At 43.4% G+C, this 20,827-nt stretch overlaps 1 protein-coding gene across 3 annotated transcripts in view; it reads right to left on the bottom strand.

The window, feature by feature from the left end:
* The window catches only part of ccdc61 (coiled-coil domain containing 61), a 96,029-nt gene that overhangs the window by 2,959 nt on the left and 72,243 nt on the right, over nt 1-20,827 (bottom strand). For 2 of the 3 annotated variants that reach the window (XM_059985167.1, XM_059985169.1), the window contains 5 exons: nt 16,183-16,261; nt 11,876-12,012; nt 4,168-4,246; nt 3,171-3,225; nt 674-743 (listed from right to left, as the gene is read on the bottom strand). In XM_059985167.1, coding sequence (XP_059841150.1) covers nt 674-743; nt 3,171-3,225; nt 4,168-4,246; nt 11,876-12,012; nt 16,183-16,261 — 420 coding nt within the window. The remainder of the gene's footprint in view (nt 1-673; nt 744-3,170; nt 3,226-4,167; nt 4,247-11,875; nt 12,013-16,182; nt 16,262-20,827) is intronic. The other variant, XM_059985168.1, reaches the window with a different exon arrangement.

Raw genomic sequence — 20,827 nt, 5'->3', positions numbered from 1 at the left:
ACCAATGATGATTTGGTGTGTTTTATATTTGTAATTAATTTAGATCCCTTGGTAGAGATCTGTTTTTACTTTGACACCAGTGTCTTTTTCTGTTGATTAGTTCAATCCACTGTGATTCAATGTTGTAAAACAATAAAATATGAAAACTTTATGTAAAATATGTACAGGGGGAGGGGGTGAATACTACTTATAGGCGCTCTATATATAATACGTATCTTATTGTAATTTATGGTATATATTATGTATACTGCTGCCTCAAAACAACTTTCATCACGTATCAGTGAAAATAAACCTGACTCTGAAACATTTCCCTTGTCATCATCTTCCAGTTACAGACCCCATTGTACCATTGCCTGAACTACTTTCCACCCATCAGGAATAATCTTCCCCAGTAATACTTGGGCAGTTTTACAAATTTTGTATGGTCTGTATTCCAACAGTTCCCATTGGAATAACCCATAGGACACCGTGGACAGGGAATAAGGAACTCAGCATCTATGGAGGGGAACAAACAGCCAACAGTTTGTACCGTGCCCCTTCAGCAGGACTGCTGATTATACAACAGTTAATAACAACTTTTTTTACAAAGTACGCTTCATCTAGACTTCATCCAGTCTGTCTTCATCTAGACTGGACAGGTGTGAGCAGTGTCCAGTCTATAGCACCTTCTTACCTTTGTCAGACATCTTGTTTGATTTTGTGGGGGTGCTGGCCAAACGCTTCTGTTTGGGCTTCCTCCGAGGCTGAGAAAACAGAATATAAAGCTGCTCTTATTTCTTGGAAAGCTGCAGCAAATGAATCCATTCAGTCCATCCTATCTTTGCTAGCTCTTTATTCAAGCCCTTCAGCTAATTCCACATCCTGCCCTTTCCTCAAGAGTATGACAAATGTCCTTATAAGACTGTCCAAATCTCCCATGAAACGCTGCAGTCAAATCTGCCGTAGCATACATTGCCAAGCACTTTCGAACTTGTAATTTAAGATAAGATGAAATTAGTAATCATGCTCCCCATAAACCTACTCCAAGACTAAGCCTCAATCGACATCACAAAATGAAGCATCACATTGCTGCTGTTGGAAGCATAAATGGGTTGTCACATGTCATACAAGCATTGGTCATTTTGGGAAATCAGGATGTCATGAAAGGTCTTAAAAATGCAAGTCTCTCTTCTGTTTTTTAAATGCACAAAATGATGGCTAGAACCATGGCAATGTTCTGCAGGCTGCGTGCAATACTTTTAAGTATACTACTGTTGAATTACTCTAACTGCAATCTGCAGCATTTAATTTAAGCAATGTATTTTTAAATATCCCTCAGATTTCACAATCTTCTGAGGACTCAGCAGACTTAACTTTCAAGCAAGCAGGTATCTTTAAGTGGATGAAGATTAATCGCCATGGCTGCAAGCAAGGCAGAGGGGTAGGAATGAGACCTCCTCTACCCAGCATTTTGTTAGCATATGTGCAGTCGATGGAGAACAAAATTGAGGACCTGAGGGAAAAGTTGTTGTATCCATCATGGGTAAAGCCCTCCCTACCATTGAACACACCTACATGAAACACAGTCACACATAGCAGCATACATCATAAGGAATGCCCACCACCCAGGGCATGCTCTCTTCTCACTGCTGCCATTGGGACGAACGCATAGGAGTGCAGGACTCACAGCAACAGGGATTACCCCTGAACTATCAAGCTCTTGAACCAGAGGGGACTTAACTCCATTTCATTTGCCCCATCATTTAAATGTTCCCACAACCCATGAACTCACTTTCAAGATCTCTTCATTTCATGTTCTTAATTATCTATTGCTATGTATTTATTATTGTCTCTTTCATTTTGTATTTGCACAGTTCATTGTCTTTTGCACACTGGTTGATATGGTCTAATATGGTTATTATTCTATTATGGACTTACTGAGTATGCCTGCAAGAAAATTAATCTTTAACAACTTAAAATACTTACTAAAGTATACATTGTTTGGAGGAGCTTTCCATCATGCAGAAATTCCTCAATGCTCACACTACATAGAACAACAGACGAGACCTTTCGGCCCGCCCAACCATGCTTGCACTGACCACGAAGCCAACCCAAACTAATCCCATGTTGAGAAGGAGTATTGAGAGAGAGATCAACACTATCATCAGAGGACAAGGCTTAAACCAATCGAGGCCAACAGTGTGATGAGATTCCTGTTTATTGCACAGACGGAGGCTCTGCAAGAACTCCAGCTGCTCAGCACCATCCAGGACAAATCATTTGGCTTGACTAAAACAACACACACAAAATGCTGGAGGAGCTCAGCAGGTCAGGTAGCATCTATGGAAATGAATAAACAGTCGACAGTTTGAGCTGAGACACTTCTTCAGGACTGGAAAGGAATGGGGAAGACACCAGAATAAAAAGGTGGGGGGAGGGGGAGGAGGCTAGCAAGAAGGTGAGAAGTGAAGCTAGTTGGGTAGGAAAGGTCAAAGGCTGGAGAAGAGAGTGGACAATAGGAGGAGAACAGGAACCAGGGGTAAATGATAGGTAGTTGAGAAGAGGTAAAAGGTCAAAGTGGGGAATAGAGGGGGGCGGGAACTAGTTTACCAGAAGGAGAAATTAATATTCATGGAGCAGACCCAGGGGAATTTAAGGTGGCTTCATCTTGGCACAAGAGGAGGTCATGGACCAACATGTGGGAACAATAGGAATGGGAATTGGAATTGAAATTGAAATCTTTGAGCATCAGGAAGCCTTGCTTGGTGGCAAATGGTAACTTGCCCATTTGAAGTGTCTGAACACTGACTCCTTCCACTCTCATTCTACCTAGGCTGCTGTGTCTTCAAAGTCAAGTACACTACAGCAGACCAGCCAACAACCCTTCCCAAGCTCACAGCCTCGAAGGAAGGACCTCCGAATATTAACCGGTTTGCCTCGTATTCCACAAACCATTGGAAATGTGTTGCCATTCTCTCATCGTTGCAGGGTCCCATTCCCAGACAATGTGGGAGCATCTTTACAAGGGCTTCAGCACTTAAGGGAGGCAACTTATCATCACTACCACTGTCACAGAGACAATTAGGAGCTTGTAATAAATATATTTGGGATTCAGGTATCACTGATATGAGTACAGTAGAACTTGGCACAAAGAACATTAGTGGTGAAGCTTATTTTTTCCAGGGACTTACCAAGTTGGGACTGGTCCAGGAAGCTGATGCCAATGGTTTTCTGACTCTTTGCAATCTGTTGGAAGAGAGGGAAAGGAAGAAGCTGTAATACAGGCTAAATCAGAATTACCAGCAATCAGCATCATTACTCAGAAACACAAGAGATTCTGCAGATGCTGGAAATCCACAATAACACACAAACATGCTGGAGGAACTCAGCAGGTCAGGCAGCACCTATGGCGTGGAATAAAGAGTCAATGTTTTGGGCCCAGACCCTCATCATCATTTCTCAGCAAGTTTCTGAATCAGTAAGGAAGTGACACAGCGGGCACCTTGGGCCTAAGCCGCCAAGTGAATCGGACAAAGCTTAATACAAGGCACCTACAGCTGAGGAGGTTATTTGGGCACAGGGGCACAATCATACTCTTTAAAGGAACTATAAACTAAAACATAGAACAGTACAGGCCCTTTGGCCCGTAACGTTATGCCAACCTTTAAACCCCACTCCAAGATCAGTCCACGGGTTCCCAACCTTTATTATGCCATGGACCAATACCATTAAGCGAGGGATCCATGGACCCCAGGTTAGGAACCCAGATTCTCTCCCTCATAGCCCTCCAGTTTTTCCCTCAAACACCACACTCTGTAAAATATCTACCACCATCTTTTCAGTTTGAAACTAACTTAAGTCCTCATTTTTTCAATTCTGATTCTAAAACTTTGAACTGAAATGTTAACTTTGTACAAGACCTGATCATATTTTAGGTGATATTTATGCAGAAATAGAAAAAATTCCACAGGGTTCACAAACTTTCTAGCACCACTGTAAGCCCTCTTAACATTGAATTTCAATAGACTAAGGGATTGCTTGATAACCCGTTATTACTACTGAGCACAATTTCAGATGAATAAAGGAATATCACATATGAGAACTTTAAGGCACAGAGGCTTTCCCTACCCTCACAACACTGGAGTCACAACTCAGTGGGAGCTCTGCCCACCTCAGTCACCACCATACCTGGAATTGCCTGCTGACCCGTTGTCCTCGAAGTCACTGACTGAGCTCGCTGAGGAGAATCTGCTTCGAACATTTTCTGCTGCAAGAGATACAACAATGTGAGCAAGATCCCACTGAAGGGTAACTTTCCATAGTCCCGACCCTGCAGGCACTACAATCTTCAAGTGTGTATTGCACAGGGTCCGTGACACCATTCTCCACAGATTAGATAAACACCTTTTGCTACAACTATCAGATTGCTGATGGTTATATGCAGCTGTATGTTGCATTCCAGACTTGTCAAATATTTTCTCAGCTTCAATCAATTCCCTTCAATGCCCTTCTCTCACAAGTGTTAACACTGAACTTCCCTAGCTCTGCCACTCTGCTTGGTGGTGTATATCGGAAATTTTGACTGGTTGAATTGGTTTAAGGCAATAAGAACTGAACTTTCAGGCCATTTGGCCCATCAATTCTGTTCTGTCACTCAATCGTAGCTGATTTATGTTTCAACTCCATTTATTTGACTTCCTGTAAACTTTGATGCCCTTACTAATTAAGATCCTATCAAACTCTGAATGGAATTGAATTGACTTTCTTTCTTACATCCTTCACACATGAGTAAAAATCTTTATGTTACGTCTCTGTCTAAATGCGCAATGTGCAATCATAGTAATTTATCGTAAGTTAATGTAACATAGAAATACGCTCAAATCAGCATGAGTTAATCAGTCTGATGGCCTGATGGAAGAAGCTGTCCCAGAGCCTGTTGGTCCTGGCTTTTATGCTGCAGTATCATTTCCCAGTTGGTAGTAACTGGAACTAATGTGTGGTTGGGATGACTCAAGTCCCTAATGATCCTTCGGGCCCTTTTTACACACCTGTCTTTGTAATTGTCCTGAATCATGGGAAGTTCACAACTACAGAGGTGCTGGGCTGTCCACACCACTCTCTGCAGAGTCCTGCGACTGAGGGAAGTACAGTTCCCATATCAGGCAGTGATGCAGCCAGTCAGGATGCTCTCAATTGTGCCCCTGGAGAAAGTTCTTAGGATTTGGGGGCCCATACCAAACTTCCTCAACCGTCTGAGATGAAATAGTCAACAACATAATAGTTGTTATGCCTTTTTAACTACACAGCTGGTGTGTATAGCCCACATGAGGTCCTCGGTGATGTGGATACCAAGGAACTTAAAGTTGTTTATCCTCTCAATCCCAGATCCATTGATGTCAATAGGGGTTAGTCCGTCTCCATTCCTCCTGTAATGCACAACCAGCTCATTTGTTTTTGCGACATTGAGGGAGAGTTTCTTTTCTTGACACCACTGTGTCAGAGAGATGATTTCTTTCCTGTAGGCCACATTGTTATTGTTTGAGATTAGGCCAATCAATGTAGTGTCTTTGGTAAATTTAATTAGCAGATTAGAGCTGTGGGTGGCGACACAGTTGTGGGTATACAGGGAGTAAAGGATGGCCCAGAGCCATCAAACACTGTCATACATTAACCTTTTCATTCCCAGAATTTCATTCAGAAATTGTGTTTCCAAGTATGAAGTTCCTGCATGGAGCAAGCTCTAAGTGAGAAGGTGACTAGTGGAGTGCCACAGGGATCAGTGCTGGCTCTGTGGTTGGTTGTCATCTATGTCAATGTTCTGGATGATAATGTGATCAGCAAATTTGCAGATGACATCAAGATCGGGGAGCAGTGGACAGCAATGAAGGTTGTCATGGCTTGGAACGGGATCTAGACCAGCTGCAAAAATGGGCTGAAAAATGGCAGATGGAATTTAATGCAGACAAGGGCGAGGTTTTGCACTTAGGTAGGACCAACCACGGTAGATTTTACACAGTGAACGGTCGGGCACTGAGAAGTGCTGTAGAACAAAGGGATCTGGGATTACAGGTCCATAATTCATTGACGTTGGTGTCACAGGTAGTTAGGATTGTAATGAAAGCTTTTGGCCTTCATAAGTCAAAGTACTGAGTAGAGGAGATGGGATGTTATGTTGAAGCTGTACAAGACATTGGTGTGGCCTAACTTGGAGTGTTGTGTGCAGTTTTGGTCACCTACCTACAGGAAAGCTGTAAATAAGGTTGAAAGAGTACAGAAAAAATGTGCAAGGATGTTGTAAAGTCCGGAGGACCTGAGTTAAAAGGAAAGATTGGAAAGGTTAGGACTTAGAATGTAGAAGACTAAGAGGAGATTTGATAGAGGTATACAAAATTATGAGGGGTTTGGATATGGTAAATGCAAGAAGTCTTTTTCCACTGAGTTTGGGTGCAACCACAACTGGAGATAGAAAAACAGACAACTGCAGCACAATACAGGCCCTTTGGCACACAAAGCTGTGCCAAACATGTCCCTACCTTAGAACTACCTAGGGTTACGCACAGATCCTCTAGTTTTCTAAGCTGCATGTAGCCATCCAGGAGTCTCTTAAAAGACCCTATCGTATCCGCCTCCACCACCGCAGCAGGCAGCCCATTCCACGTACTCACCACTCTCTGCGTAAAAAACTTACCCGACATCTCTGTACCTACTTCCAAGCACCTTAAAACTGTGCCCTCTCATGTTAGCCATTTCAGCCCTGGGGAATAGCCTCTGACTATCCAAACGATCAATGCCTCTCATTATCTTGTACACCTCTATCAGGTCACCTTTCATCCTCCGTTGCTCCAAGGAGAAAAAGTTCACTCAACCTATTCTCATAAGGCATGCTTCCCAGTCCAGGCAACATCCTTGTAAATCTCCTCTGCACCTTTTCTATGGTTTCCATGTCCTTCCTGTAATGAGGCGACCAGAAGTGAGCACAGTACTCCAAGTGGGATCTGACCAGGGCCGTATATAACTGCAACATTATCTCTCGGCTCTTAAACTCAGTCCAATGATTGAAGGCCAATGCACCGTATGCCTTCTTAACCACAGAATCAAACTGCATAGCAGCTTTGAGTATTCTATGGACTCAGAACCCAAGATCCCTCTGACCCTCCACACTGTCAAGAGTCTTACCATTAATACTATATTCTGCCATCATATTTGACCTACCAAAATGAACCACCTCACACTTATCTGGGTAGAACTCCATCTGCCACTTCTCAGCCCATTTTTGCATCCTATCAATGTCCCGCTGTAACCTCTGACAACCCTCCACAGTATCCACAACATGCCCAACCTTTGTGTCATCAGAAAATTTACTAACCCATCCCTCCACTTCCTCATCCAGGTCATTTATAAAAATCACAGAGTAGGGGTCCCAAAACAGATCCCTGAGGCACACCACTGGTCACCGGCCTCCAAGCAGAATATGACCCATCTACAACCACTGTTTGCCTTCTGTGGGCAAGCCAGTTCTGGATCCACAAAGCAATGTCCCCTTGGATCCATGCCTCCTTACTTTCTCAATAAGCCTTTCATGGGGTACCTTATCAAATGCCTTGCTAAAATTCATATACACTATATCTACGGCCCTACCTTCATCAATGTGTTTAGTCACATCCTCAAAAAAATCAATCTGCCTTTGACAAAATCATGCTGACTATTCCTAATCATATTATGCCTCTCCAAATGTTTATAAATCCTGTCTTTCAGGATTTTCTCCATCAACCTACCAACCACTGAGGTAAGACTCACTGGTCTATAATTTCCTGGGCTATCTCTACTCCCTTTCATGAATAAGGGAACAACATCCACAACCCTCCAATCCTCCAGAACCTCTCGTCCTCATTGGTGATGCAAAGATCATCGCCATAGGCTCAGCAATCTCCTCCCTCGCTTCGCACAGTAGCCTGGGGTACATCCCGTCCCATCCTGGTGACTTATCCAACTTGATGCTTTCCAAAAGTTCCAGCACATCCTCTTTCTAAATATCTATATGCTCAAGCTTTTCAGTCCACTGCAAGTCATCCCTACAATCACCAAGATCCTTTTCTGTAATGAATACTGAAGCAAAGTATTCATTAAGTACCTCCGCTATTTCCTCTGGTTCCATACACACTTTTCTACTGTCACACTTGATTGGTCCTATTCTCTCACGTCTTTATCCTCTTGCTCTTCACATACTTGTGGAATGCCTTGGGGTTTACCTCAATCCTGTCCACCAAGGCCGTCTCATTGTCCCTTATAGCCATATAACAATTACAGCACAGAAACAGGCCATCTTGGCCCTTCAGTCCTTGCCAAACGCTTACTCTCACCTAGTCCCACCGATTTGCACTCAGCCCATAACCCTCCATTCCTTTCCTGTCCATATACCTATCCAATTTTACTTTAAATGACAATATCGAACCTGCCTCTACCACTTCTACTGGAAGCTCGTTCCACACAGCTACCACTCTCCGAGTAAAGAAATTCCCCCTCGTGTTACCCTTAAACTTTTGCTCCCTAACTCTCAACTCATGTCCTCTTGTTTGAATCTCCCCTACTCTCAATGGAAAAAGCCTATCCACGTCAACTCTATCTATCCCCCTCATAATTTTAAATACTTCTATCAAGTTCCCCCTCAACCTTCTACGCTCCAAAGAATAAAGACCTAACTTGTTCAACCTTTCTCTGTAACTTGGGTGCTGAAATCCTGTTAACAGTCTAGTAAATCTCCTCTGTACTCGCTCTATTTTGTTGACATTTTTCCTATAATTTGGTGACCAGAACTGTACACAATACTCCAAATTTGGCCTCACCAATGCCTTGTACAATTTTAACATTACATCCCAACTCCTGTACTCAATGCTCTGATTTATAAAGGCCAGCATACCAAAAGCTTTCTTTACCACCTTATCCACATGAGATTCCACGTTCAGGGAACTATGCACCATTATTCCTAGATCACTCTGTTCTACTACATTCTTCAATGCCCTACCATTTACCATGTATGTCCTATTTTGATTAGTCCTACCAAAATGTAGCACCTCACACTTATCAGCCATCTTTCAGTTCACTCTTCTAACTGGCCTAAATCTCTCTGCAAGCTTTGAAAAGCTACTTCATTATCTACAACACCACCTACCTTAGTATCATCTACATACTTACTAATCCAATTTACCACCCCATCATCCAGATCACTAATGTATATGTCAAACATTGGACCCAGTACAGATCCCTGAGGCACAGCACTAGTCACCGGCCTCCAACCTGACAACCAGTTATCCACCACTACTCTCTGGCATCTCCCATCCAGCCACTGTTGAATCCATTTTACTACTTCAATATTAATACCAAATGATTGAACCTTCCTAACTAACCTTCCGTGTGGAACCTTGTCAAAGGCCTTACTGAAGTCCATATAGACAACATCCACTGCTTTACCCTTATCAACTTTCCTAGTAACCTCTTCAAAAAATTCAATAAGATTTGTCAAACATGACCTTCCACGCACAAATCCATGTTGACTGTTCCTAATCAGACCATCTATCCAGATAATTAATTATATATACCATCTCTAAGAATACTTTCCATTAATTTATCCACCACTGATGTCAAACTTACAGGCCTATCATTGTTAGGTTTACTCTTAGAACCCTTTTTAAACAATGGAACAACATGAGTAATACAGCAATCCATCCGGCACCTTCTGGCTCTCCTAATTTCATTATTAAGCTCCTTCCTTCTAGCCTTATAGATTCCTAGATTCCTATCACTACCTCGCTTTTTGAACCTTTCATAAGCTCTTTTCTTCTTGACTACATTTTCAACAGCCTTTGTACACCATGGATCTTGTACTCTACCATCCTTTTTATGTCTCATTGGAACATACCTACTCAGAACCCCACGCAAAAATCCCCTGAACATTTGCCACATTTCTTCAGTACATTTCCCTGAGAACATCTGTTTCCAATTTATGCTTCCAAAGTTCCTGACTGACAGCCTCATATTTCCCCTTACTCTGATTAAATGTTTTCCTAACTTGTCTGTTCCTATCCCTCTCCAATGCTATGGTAAAGGAGAGATGGAATTGTGATCACAATCTCCAAGATGCTCTCCCACTGAGAGACCTGACACCTGACCAGGTTCATTTTCCAATACTAGATCAAGTACAGCCTCTCTCCTCTTGTAGGCTTATCTACATATTGTGTCAAGAAAGCTTTCTGAACACACCTAAGAAAGTCTACCTCATCTAAACCCCTCACTCTAGAGAGATGCCAATCAATAATTGGGAAATTAAAATCTCCCACCACGACAACCCTGTTATTATTACTCCTTTCCAGAATCTGTCTTCCTACCTGGCCCCTGATGTCCCTGTTACTATTGGGTGGTCTATAAAAAAATACCCAGTAGAGTTATTGACCCCTTCCTATTCCTAACTTCCACCCACAGAGACTCCACAGACAATCCCTCCATGACATCCTCCTTTTCTGCAGCCATGACACTATCTCTGATCAATAGTGGTCATGGGTCAAGCGTGAAAGATGAAAATTTTAAGGGAAACATGAGGGGAAACATTTCCACTTAGAGGATGGTGAGTGTGTGGATCGAGCTACCAGCACAAGTGGTGCATGTGAGCTCAATTTCAATGCTTAAGGCAAGTTTGGATAGGTACATTGATAGTAGGGATATGGAGGGCTATGGTCCCGGTGCAGATTAATGGGAGCAGGCAGATTAAATGGTATTGGCATCGACTGGATTGGCTGTTTCTGTGCTGTACTTTTCTGTGAGTCTAAGGTTTCTCAGGAGAGATGTGTTTAACATCCGTTTGCACCTTAAATCTGCAGTAGCAAATTCCTGTACTCCAAATGTACCTTCTTGCCCTTGCATTAGGTGTTTAACATTTTATTCTCATTCTCCTCTTGATTAATTTGAGGCCATCTGTTCACATATTAAAACTAAGACCCAAGGACTGCATCAGAGGTGAGTTGGGCAAAAAAGACTCCTCCCGACCTGTACCCCACCCCCCCTCAACTGCACTTGAAGACCATGAGATCATAAGACACAGGGGCAGAATTAAGACCATTCAGCCCATCGAGTCTGCTATGCCATTCCATCATGGCTGATCTGGGATCCCACTCAACCCCATACACCTGCCTTCCCGCCATATCCTTTGATGCCCTGGCCTATTAGGAAACTTTCAACAGCATCATTTTCCAGTGGTCCAATATCAGCTCTCACCTCCATTTTACTCTTTACGTAACTGAAAAAACTTGATATTGTGCTTTATATTATTAGCTAGTCTACCCTCATATTTTATCTTTTCCCTTCTTATAGCCTTACGTTAAATTTTAAAAGCTTCCCAATCATCCAACAACCCACTCACATTTGCGATTTTATATGCCCTTTCCTTGGCTTTTATGCAGTCCTGAACTTACTTTGTACTTTTCCAGCTCCCTTTGCAATCTCAACCCCACATCTTGGCTGCTGTTTGGAGGCCTTTATATGATTCCCATAATGGTGTTTTAACCCTTACAGTTTCTAAACTCCACCTACAAAGATTCAGCATTCTCTGACCATCACCTCTTTCTGAAGACGTAATTCCATCTCTTACCAACAGAGCCACACCACCGCCTATGCCTTCCTGCCTGTCCTTTCAATACAAAGTATATCCTTTGATGTTAAGCTCCCAACTACGGCCTTCTTTCAGCCATGACTCAGTGACGGCCACAACGTCATACCAACCATCTCTAATTGTTCTCATCGGGGATAAGTTCTCCCCAGCTGGCATAGTGCAACTACCCAGATGTTCTTCCCAGTGCAATTCAGACCTCTGCTTCCCCACCCATTCACTTCATGAGGTCTTCCATACCTGAGGAGCTACGAGTGCGGACTCCACTACCCACTCGCATCCTGCTGGTGCTGCCATCCCGCGAGCAGTTCCGGGACTTTGTGCGTCCTCGCTCGTTGCTGGCCAGGCCGTTCATGTTCCTGTGGATTTTCCTCAAGCTGCACGAGAGATTGTGGTTGCAAGAGTCAATGCAGAAATGGACCGCAGGTTGCTCAGAGCCCTCAGGTGGGCTAGATCCCTCTCCTGAGACTTGACCGTACAATATCCATGCTCACGTTCACAATGCATGCAAGAAATACAAGAAAGTAGGGTCTGGAGGAGGTCAGTCAAGCCTGCTCCTCTATTACCATCATGGCTGACCTGCCCCAGGCAACATCTCCTTAGTGTCAGATCCCTATTGATCCCTTAAACCCTGATCTTTCAAACATCTGTCTGCTTTCAGAGGAATGGGTAATAAGAACAGAATTAGGCCATTTGGCCCATCGAGTCTGACCTGCCATTTCATCATGGCTGATACAATTTTCCTTTCAGCCCCAATCCCCTGCCTTCTCCTTGTATCTCTTTATGCCCTGACCAATCAAGAATTTATCAGTCTCTGTCTTAAATATAAAGGCTTGGTCTCCACGCTGTCTGTAGCAAAGAATTCCACAGATTCGCCATCCTCTGGCTAAAGAAATACCTTCTTATCTCCGTTCTGACAGGACACCTCTATATTCTGAGTCTGTGTCATCGGGTCTTAGACATTCCCACCACAGGAACCATCCTCTCCATGTCCGCTCTATGAAGCCCTTTCACCATTCAATAGGTTTCAATGTGATCAGCCGTCATTCTTCAGGATTCTAGTGAATACAGGCCCAGAGCCATCAAACGCACTTCATATGAGAAACCGTTCAGGTCTGGAATCATTTTTGTGAACCTCCTTTATCCCTCTCCAGTTTCATCACATCCTTTCTAAGATAAGGGGCCCAAAACTGCCCACAATAGGTCTCAACATTACACCCTTGCTTTTATACTCCAGTATTCTCTAAATAAATTTGCCTTCCTCACCACAGACTCAACCTGCAAATTAACCTTTGGAGAATTCTGGATAAGGACTCCCAAGTTCCTTTGTACCTCAGATTTTTGTATTTTCTCTGCATTTTGTAAATAGTCAACCCTTTCATTTATTCTGCCCAAGTGCATGACCATACACTTCCCAACATTGTATTCCATCTGCCATTTCTTTGCCCATCCTCCTAATCTGTCTAAATCCTTCTGTAGCCTCTCTGCTTCATCAAAATTACCTGCCGCTCCACCCATCTTCATATCATCTGCAAACTTTGCAACAAAGCCATCAGTTCCATCAATCCAAATCATTAACATATAACAAAACGATTGGTCCCGACAGACCCCTGTGGAACACCACTAGTCACTGGCAGCCAACCAGAAAAGGTTCCCTCTTTGCCTTCTGCCAATCAGCCTCTGCTTTATCCATGCTAGAATCTTTCCTGTAATACCACGGGCTCATAGCTTGTTAAGTAGCCTCGTGTGGCACTTTGTCAAAGGCTCTCTGAAAATCGAAGTACACAACATCAACCAATTCTCCTTTGTCCAGCTTGCTTGCTTCAAAGAATTCCAACAGATTTATCAGGCAAGATCTTCCCTTGAGGAAACCTTGCTGACTACGGCCTATTTTATCATGTGCCCTGAGACCTCATCCTTAATAATTGACTCCAACATCTTCCCAACCACTGAGCTCAGACTAACTGGCCTGGAGTTTCCTTTTTCTGCCTGTCTCTCTGTAAAGTTCAAAGTAAAATATATTATCAGAGTACATGCATGTCACTACACACAACCTTGAGTTTCTTTTTCTGCAGGCATACTTAGCAAATCCGTAGAACAGTAACTCTAAACTAAATATCAGGAACTGTAAACTAAACAAACTGTGCAAATGCAGATATAAATAAATAGCAATAAATAATGAACATGAAATAACAGTTCTTAAATGAGTATGGCTAACCCCCCTTTTCAAGAGCCTAATGGTTGAGGGGTAGTAACTGCTCTCAAAGCTGGTGGAGTGAGTCTGGGGCTCTTGTACCTTCTACCTGATGGCAGCAGAGAGAAAAGAGCATGGCCTGAATGGTGAGGATCTTTGACGATGGATGCTGCTTTTCTACAGCAACATTTCATGTAGACGTGCTGAATGGTCAGGAAGGTTTTATCTGTGTTGTATTGGGCCCCGACCAACTACCAGTTGTAGGATTTTCTGCTCAAAGGCATTGCTGTTCCCAGTCAAGTCTAATGCAGCCAGTCAGCACACTTTCTATCACACATTAATAGAAATTTGCCAAGGTTCTTGACGACATGCTGAATCTCTACAGACTCCTTAGAAAGGAGTGATGTGCTTTCTTTGCAATTATATTTATATAATGAGTCCAGGACAGATCCTCTGAGATCGTGACACCCAGGATTTTAAAGTTACTGACCCTCTGATGATTACTGGCTCACAGACCTCTTGTTTCCCTCTCCTGAAGTCTACAATCAATTCCTTGGTCTCATTGACATTGAGTGAGAGGGTGTTGTTATTACAACACTCAGCCAAACTTTCAATCTTCCTTCTGTGTGCTGATTCATCACCCCCTATGATACAGCCCACAACAGTAGTGCCATTAACACGTGGTGTTGGTGCTTTACTAAGCCACACAGTCATAGGTGTGACTGTGCGTAGAGCAGGGGGCTAAGTACACATCCCTGTCGTGCTCCTGTGTTCATGGAGGTTGTGGAGATGTTTTTGCCAATCTGAACTGACTGGAGTCAACAAGTGAGAAAATCCAGGATCCAATTACACAGGGGGTATTGAGGCTCAGGACTTGGAGTTTACTGATTAGTTTTGAAGGAATGATGGTTAAATTCTGAGCTATAATCAATAAAGAGCATCTTGATGTATGCATCTTTGCTCTCCGGATGTTCCAGGGATGTGTGAAGAGTCAACAAGATAGCATCTGCTATAGCTCTGCTATTTCAGTATCGAATTGAAGTGGATGCAAGTCACCAGACAGGAGTGGATGTGCATCAACACCAGCTTTTCAAAACACTTCATCACTGTGGATGTCAGTGCCACTGGGCAGCAGTCATTTAGACAGGGTACCATGCTCTTCTTGGGCACTGATACGATCGAAGCTTGCTTGAAGCAGGTGGGTACCATACACTGCTAGAGCAAGAAGTTGAAGATATCTGTGAATATACCAGCCTGTTGATCGGCACAGGGCTCCAGTACTCGGCCACATACTCCACCCAGATCAGATGCTTTCCTCGGATTCACTCTCTTAAAGGCAGCCCATATGTCATCTTCCAATACTGAGACCGAAGGATCATTGGGAGACGTGGGGATGTGCAATGGTTTCTTCCTGCTCTGGTGTTCAAAACGAGCATAGAAGGCACTGAGCTCATCTGGAAGTGAAGCTCCGCTGTCCCCTATGTCACAAGATTTAGTTAGTAGGAGGTTATAGCATTCAAACCCTGCCTCAGCTGGGAAGCATCCCTCATTGATTCCGGTCTAGTCCGGAATCTCCACTTGGCCTAGAGGTGGCTTTCCAGAGATCATACTGCACCTCTCGTAGCATTCTTGATCTTCAGACTTGAATGCCTCCGATCTGGTTCTCATTATTCATCCACGGCTTCTGATTGCGGAAAACCCTGAATGATTTTGTGGGGACACACTCATCCACGGCTGTTTTAATACAGTCTGTAACAACCTTGGTGTAGTCATTCAGGTCCTCAGATGAGTTCTTGAACATGGCCCAATTTGCCGACTCAAGGAAATCCCATAACCATTCCTCTGCCTCCTGTGACCACCTCTTGGTTGTCCTGATCTCTGGAGCCTTGCTCTCTAGGCTCTCTATGTATACAGCTAGCAGGAGTACAGCCTAATGATCCGACTTGTCAAAATGCAGTCTCGGGAAGGAATGCTAGGTATTCCCTATCGTAGTGTAGCAGTGGTCTAGTGTGATCTCTGTTGCAACAGGTTAAAGTCTGGTGATAATTGCGTAGGGTTTTCTTCAAACAGGCTTTGTTAATGTTGTCAACTATAATTTGAAATGTGTCAGGATGGGCTGTTTCTTTTTTACAGACAGCATCATGCAGTTTTGCAAGTGCTTGCTTATAGTCAGCCGCTAGTAGTATGTATACTGTGGTTAGGATCACGGGTCAGAACTCCGAGGCAAGTAGAAGGATCTGCATTTAATCATTAGTGGTTCTAATGATTAACTATTGCTACTGGGCAGAGGCCTGGTCCCTTCCCCCTTCCCCCCTCCCCCCCCCCCCCCCCCCCATGGCCTGGTACAACTTACTTCCTCTGGTCTGCCTCCTTGCGTTTGCATTCCTTGTTGTGCACATACGCAGTGGGGTCGAAGCGTGGCTGTCGGCCCCCTGAGGAAAGTAAAAACAAGTGAGAGCTTTGACAAGTTGCATTTCATGCCCTGTTGCACACAAATATAGAGCACATCATACATCAACATCTAGTGAGGAGTTCTACAAGATTCCTATTGGCTGTCCATGTATCTATCCAAAGTTCTCTTTGAAATTGAAATTGAGCTCACATGGACCACTCATGCTGGCAGCTCAGTCCACACTTTCACGACCCCCCATGTGAATAAGTTTTCCCTCGTGTTTCCCTTAAACTTCACACCTTTCACCCTTAAAGTCGTGACCTCTGGTTGTAGTTGCACCCACCCACAGTGGGAAAAGCCTGCTTGCATTTACCTATCTAGACCCCTCATAATTTTGTACACCTCTATCAAATCTCCTCTCAGCCTTCTACATTCCAGGTCCTAACCTACTCAACCTTTACTTATAATTCAGGTCCTCCAGACCCAGCAACGTCCTTGTAAACTTTCACTGCACTCTTTCAACATTATTTACATTTTCCCTGTAGATAAGTAACCAAAACTGCACACAGTGCTCCAAATTAAGCCTCACCAACATCTTATACATAAACATAATATCCCATCTTCTGTACTAAGTACATTGATTTATGAAGGTCAATGCGCCAGAAGCTTTCCTTATGATCCTATCTATCTGTGACACCACTGTAAATGAGTTACAGACCTGAATTCCCAGATCCCTTTGTTCTACCACACTTCTCAGTGCCCTACCGTTCACTGTTAAGACCTATCTTGGTTGGTCCTAGCTAAGTGCAAAACCTCACACTTGTCTGTATTAAAGTCTATCTGCCATTTTTCAGCTCATTTTTCCATCTGATGCAAATCCCTCTGCAAGTCATGATTTTCTTCTTCACTGTCCACTACACCCTCAATCTTGGTGTCATCCACAAATCTGTTGATCCAGTATACTACATTATCATCCAGATCATTGATACAGACGACAAACAACACCGATCCCTGTGGCACTGGACTAGTCACAGGCCTCCAGTCAGTGAGGCAACCCTCTACAACCGCTCTCTGGCTTCTCCCACAAAGCCCATATCTAATCCAGTTTACTACCTCATCTTGAATGACGAGTGACTGAACCTTCTAGACCAGTATCCCATGTGCGACCCTGTCAAATGCCTTACTAAAATCCATGTAGACAACATCCATACCTTGCTTTCATCTAGTTTCCTGGTAACTTCCTTGAAAAACTGTTTTTGTCAATGTAAAGTATATAAGCTAATCTTATATATTTATTTTAATTTTGTGTTTTTGTTGGTTCCTTAAGGTTGTCATAGCCGGGGGTAGTACTGGGGATAAGTTCCCAATATCTATCAAATGGTCCCAGTGGCCTGTGACTCATATAGCCTCTGTCAACCAATTCTAGCTCAATAGAACAATAGACAATAGGTGCAGGAGTAGGCCATTCGGTCCTTCAAGCCAGCACCACCATTCAATGTGATCATGGCTGATCATCCACAATCAGTACCCCATTCCTGCCTTCTCCCTTGACTCTGCTATCTTTAAGAACTCTATCTACCTCTTTCTTGAAAGCATCCAGAGAATTGGCCTCCACTGCCTTCTGAGGCAGAGCATTCCATAGATCCACAACTCTCTGGTGAAAAAGTTTTTCCTGAACTCCATTCTAAATGGCCTACCCCTTATTCTTAAACTGTGGCCTCTGGTCCTGGACTCCCCCAACATCGGGAACATGTTTCCTGCCTCTAGCGTGTCCAATTCCTTAATAATCTTATATGTTTCAATCAGATCCCTTCTCATCCTTCTAAATCCCAGTGTATACAAGCCCAGTCGCTCCAATCTTTCAACATATGACAGTCGCGCCATCCCGGGAATTAACCTCGTGAACCTACGCTGCACTCCCTCAATAGCAAGAATGTCCTTCCTCAAAGTTGGAGACCAAAATTGAACACAATACTCCAGGTGTGGTCTCACCAGGACCCTGTACAACTGCAGAAGGGCCTCTTTGCTCCTATACTCAACTCCACTTGTTATGAATGCCAACATAACATTAGCTTTCTTCACTGCCTGCTATACCTGCATGCTTACTTTCAGTGACTGATGTACAAGAACACCTAGATCTCATTGTACTTCCCCTTTTCCTAACTTGACACCATTCAGATAGTAATCTGCCTTCCTGTTCCTGCCACCAAAGTGGATAGCCTCACATTTATCCACATTAAACTGCATCTGCCCACTCGCCCAACCTGTCCAAGTCACCCTGCATTCTACTAACATCCTCCTCATAGTTCACACTGCCACCCAGCTTTGTGTCATCTACAAATTTGCTAATGTTACTTTTAATCCCTTCATCTAAGATGTTAATGTATATTGTAAATAGCTGTGGTCCCAGCACCGAGCCTTGCGGTACCCCACTAGTCACTGCCTGCCATTCTGAAAAGGACCCGTTAATCCCTACTCTTTGTTTCCTGTCTGCCAACCAATTTTCTATCCATGTTAGTACCCCACCCCCAATACCATGTGCTCTAATTTTGCCCACTAATCTCATATGTGGGACTTTATCAAAGACTTTCTGAAAGTCCAGGTACACTACATCCACTGGCTCTCCCTTGTCCATTTTCATAGTTACATCCTCAAAAAATTCCAGAAGATTAGTCAAGCATGATTTCTTCTTCGTAAATCCATGCTACTTGGACCAATCCTCTTACTGTTATCCATTACTGATTACTGTTACTTCCTGAGGAGACTGAGGTCCTTTAACATCTGCCAGATGATGCTGAGGATGTTCTACGAGTCTGTGGTGGTCAGTGCTATCATGTTTGCTGTTGTGTGCTGGGGCAGCAGGCTGAGGGTAGCAGATACCAACAGAATCACCAAACTCAATCGTAAGGCCAGTGATGTCTTGGGGGTGGAACTGAACTCTCTGTCGGTGGTGTTGGAAAAGAGGTTGCTGTCCAAGTTGCATGCCATCTTGGACAACGTCTTCCATCCACTCCATAATGTACTGGTTCGGCACAGGAGTACATTCAGCCAGAGAGTTATTCCACCAAGATGCAACACTGAGCGTCATAGGAAGTCATTCTTGCCTGTGGCCATCAAACTTTACAACTCCTCCCTCAGAGTGTCAGACACTCTGAGCCAATAGGCTGGTCCTGGACTTATTTCCACTTGTCATAATTTACTTATTATCATTTTAATCATTATTTAATTATTTATGCTTTTATATTGCTATATCTCCATACTATTCTTGGTTGGTGCGACTGTAACAAAACCCAGTTTCCCTTGGGATCAATAAAGTATTTGTCTGTCAAATGTGCCGCTATTTCATCTTTCATAATTGACTCCAGCATCTTCTCCACCACTGATGTCAGGCTAACTGGTCTATAATTTCCTGTTTTCTCTCTCCCTCCTTTCTTAAAAAGTGGGATAACATTAGCTACCCTCCAATCCTCAGGAACTGATCCTGAATCTATAGAACATTGGAAAATGATTACCAATGCATCCACGATTTCTAGAGCCACCTCCTTAAGTACCCTGGGATGCAGACCATCAGGCCCTGGGGATTTATCAGCCTTCAGTCCCATCAGTCCACCCAACACCATTTTCTGCCTAATGTGAATCTCCTTCAGTTCCTCCGTTACCCTAAGTCCTCTGGCCACTATTACATCTGGGAGATTGCCTGTGTCTTCCCTAGCGAAGACAGATCCAAAGTACCTGTTCAATTCATCTGCCATTTCCTTGTTCCCCATAATAAATTCACCCGTTTCTGCCTTCAAGGGCCCAACTTTGGTCTCAACTAATTTCTTCCTCTTCACATACCTAAAGAAGCTTTTACTATCTTCCTTTATAATCTTGTCTAGCCTACCTTCCTACCTCATCTTTTCTCCTCGTATTGCCTTTTTAGTTATCTTCCATTGCTCTTTAAAAGTTTCCCAACCCTCTGGCTTCCCGCTCATCTTTGCTATGTTATACTTCTCTTTTATTTTTATACTGCCCTTGTTAGCCAAGGAGCCCCCTACTCCCCTTAGGATCTTTCTTCCTCTTTGGAATGAACTATTCCTGCACCTTCTGTATTATTCCCAGAAATACCTGCCTTTGTTTTACCACTGTCATCCCTGCTAGGGTATCCTTCCAGTCAACTTTGGCTAGTTCCTCCGTCATGGCTCCATAGTCCCCTTTGTTCAACTGTAATACTGATTTTCCCTACTCCCTCTCAAATTGTAGATTAAAACATCATATTATGGTCACTACCTCCTAATGGCTCTTTTACCTCGAGTTCCCTTATCAAATCCAGTTCATTACACAACACTAGATCCAGAATTGCCTTCTCCCTGGTAGGCTCCAGTACAAGCTGCTCTAAGAATCCATCTCAGAGGCACTCCACAAACTCCCTTTCTTTGGGATCCAGTACCAACCTGATTTTCCCAGTCTACCTGCATGTTGAAATCCCCCATTACAACCGTAGCATTACCTTTGCAACATGCTAATTTTAGCTCTTGATTCACTTGCTCCCTATATCCAGGCTACTATTTGGGGGCCTGTAGATAACTCCCATTAGGGTCTTTTTGCCCTTACAATTTTTCAGTTC

Source organism: Hypanus sabinus, chromosome 11 (genome assembly GCF_030144855.1).
Source record: "Hypanus sabinus isolate sHypSab1 chromosome 11, sHypSab1.hap1, whole genome shotgun sequence".
Classification (NCBI taxonomy): Eukaryota; Metazoa; Chordata; class Chondrichthyes; order Myliobatiformes; family Dasyatidae; genus Hypanus; species Hypanus sabinus.
This window is presented reverse-complemented; position numbering and strand designations above follow the sequence as displayed.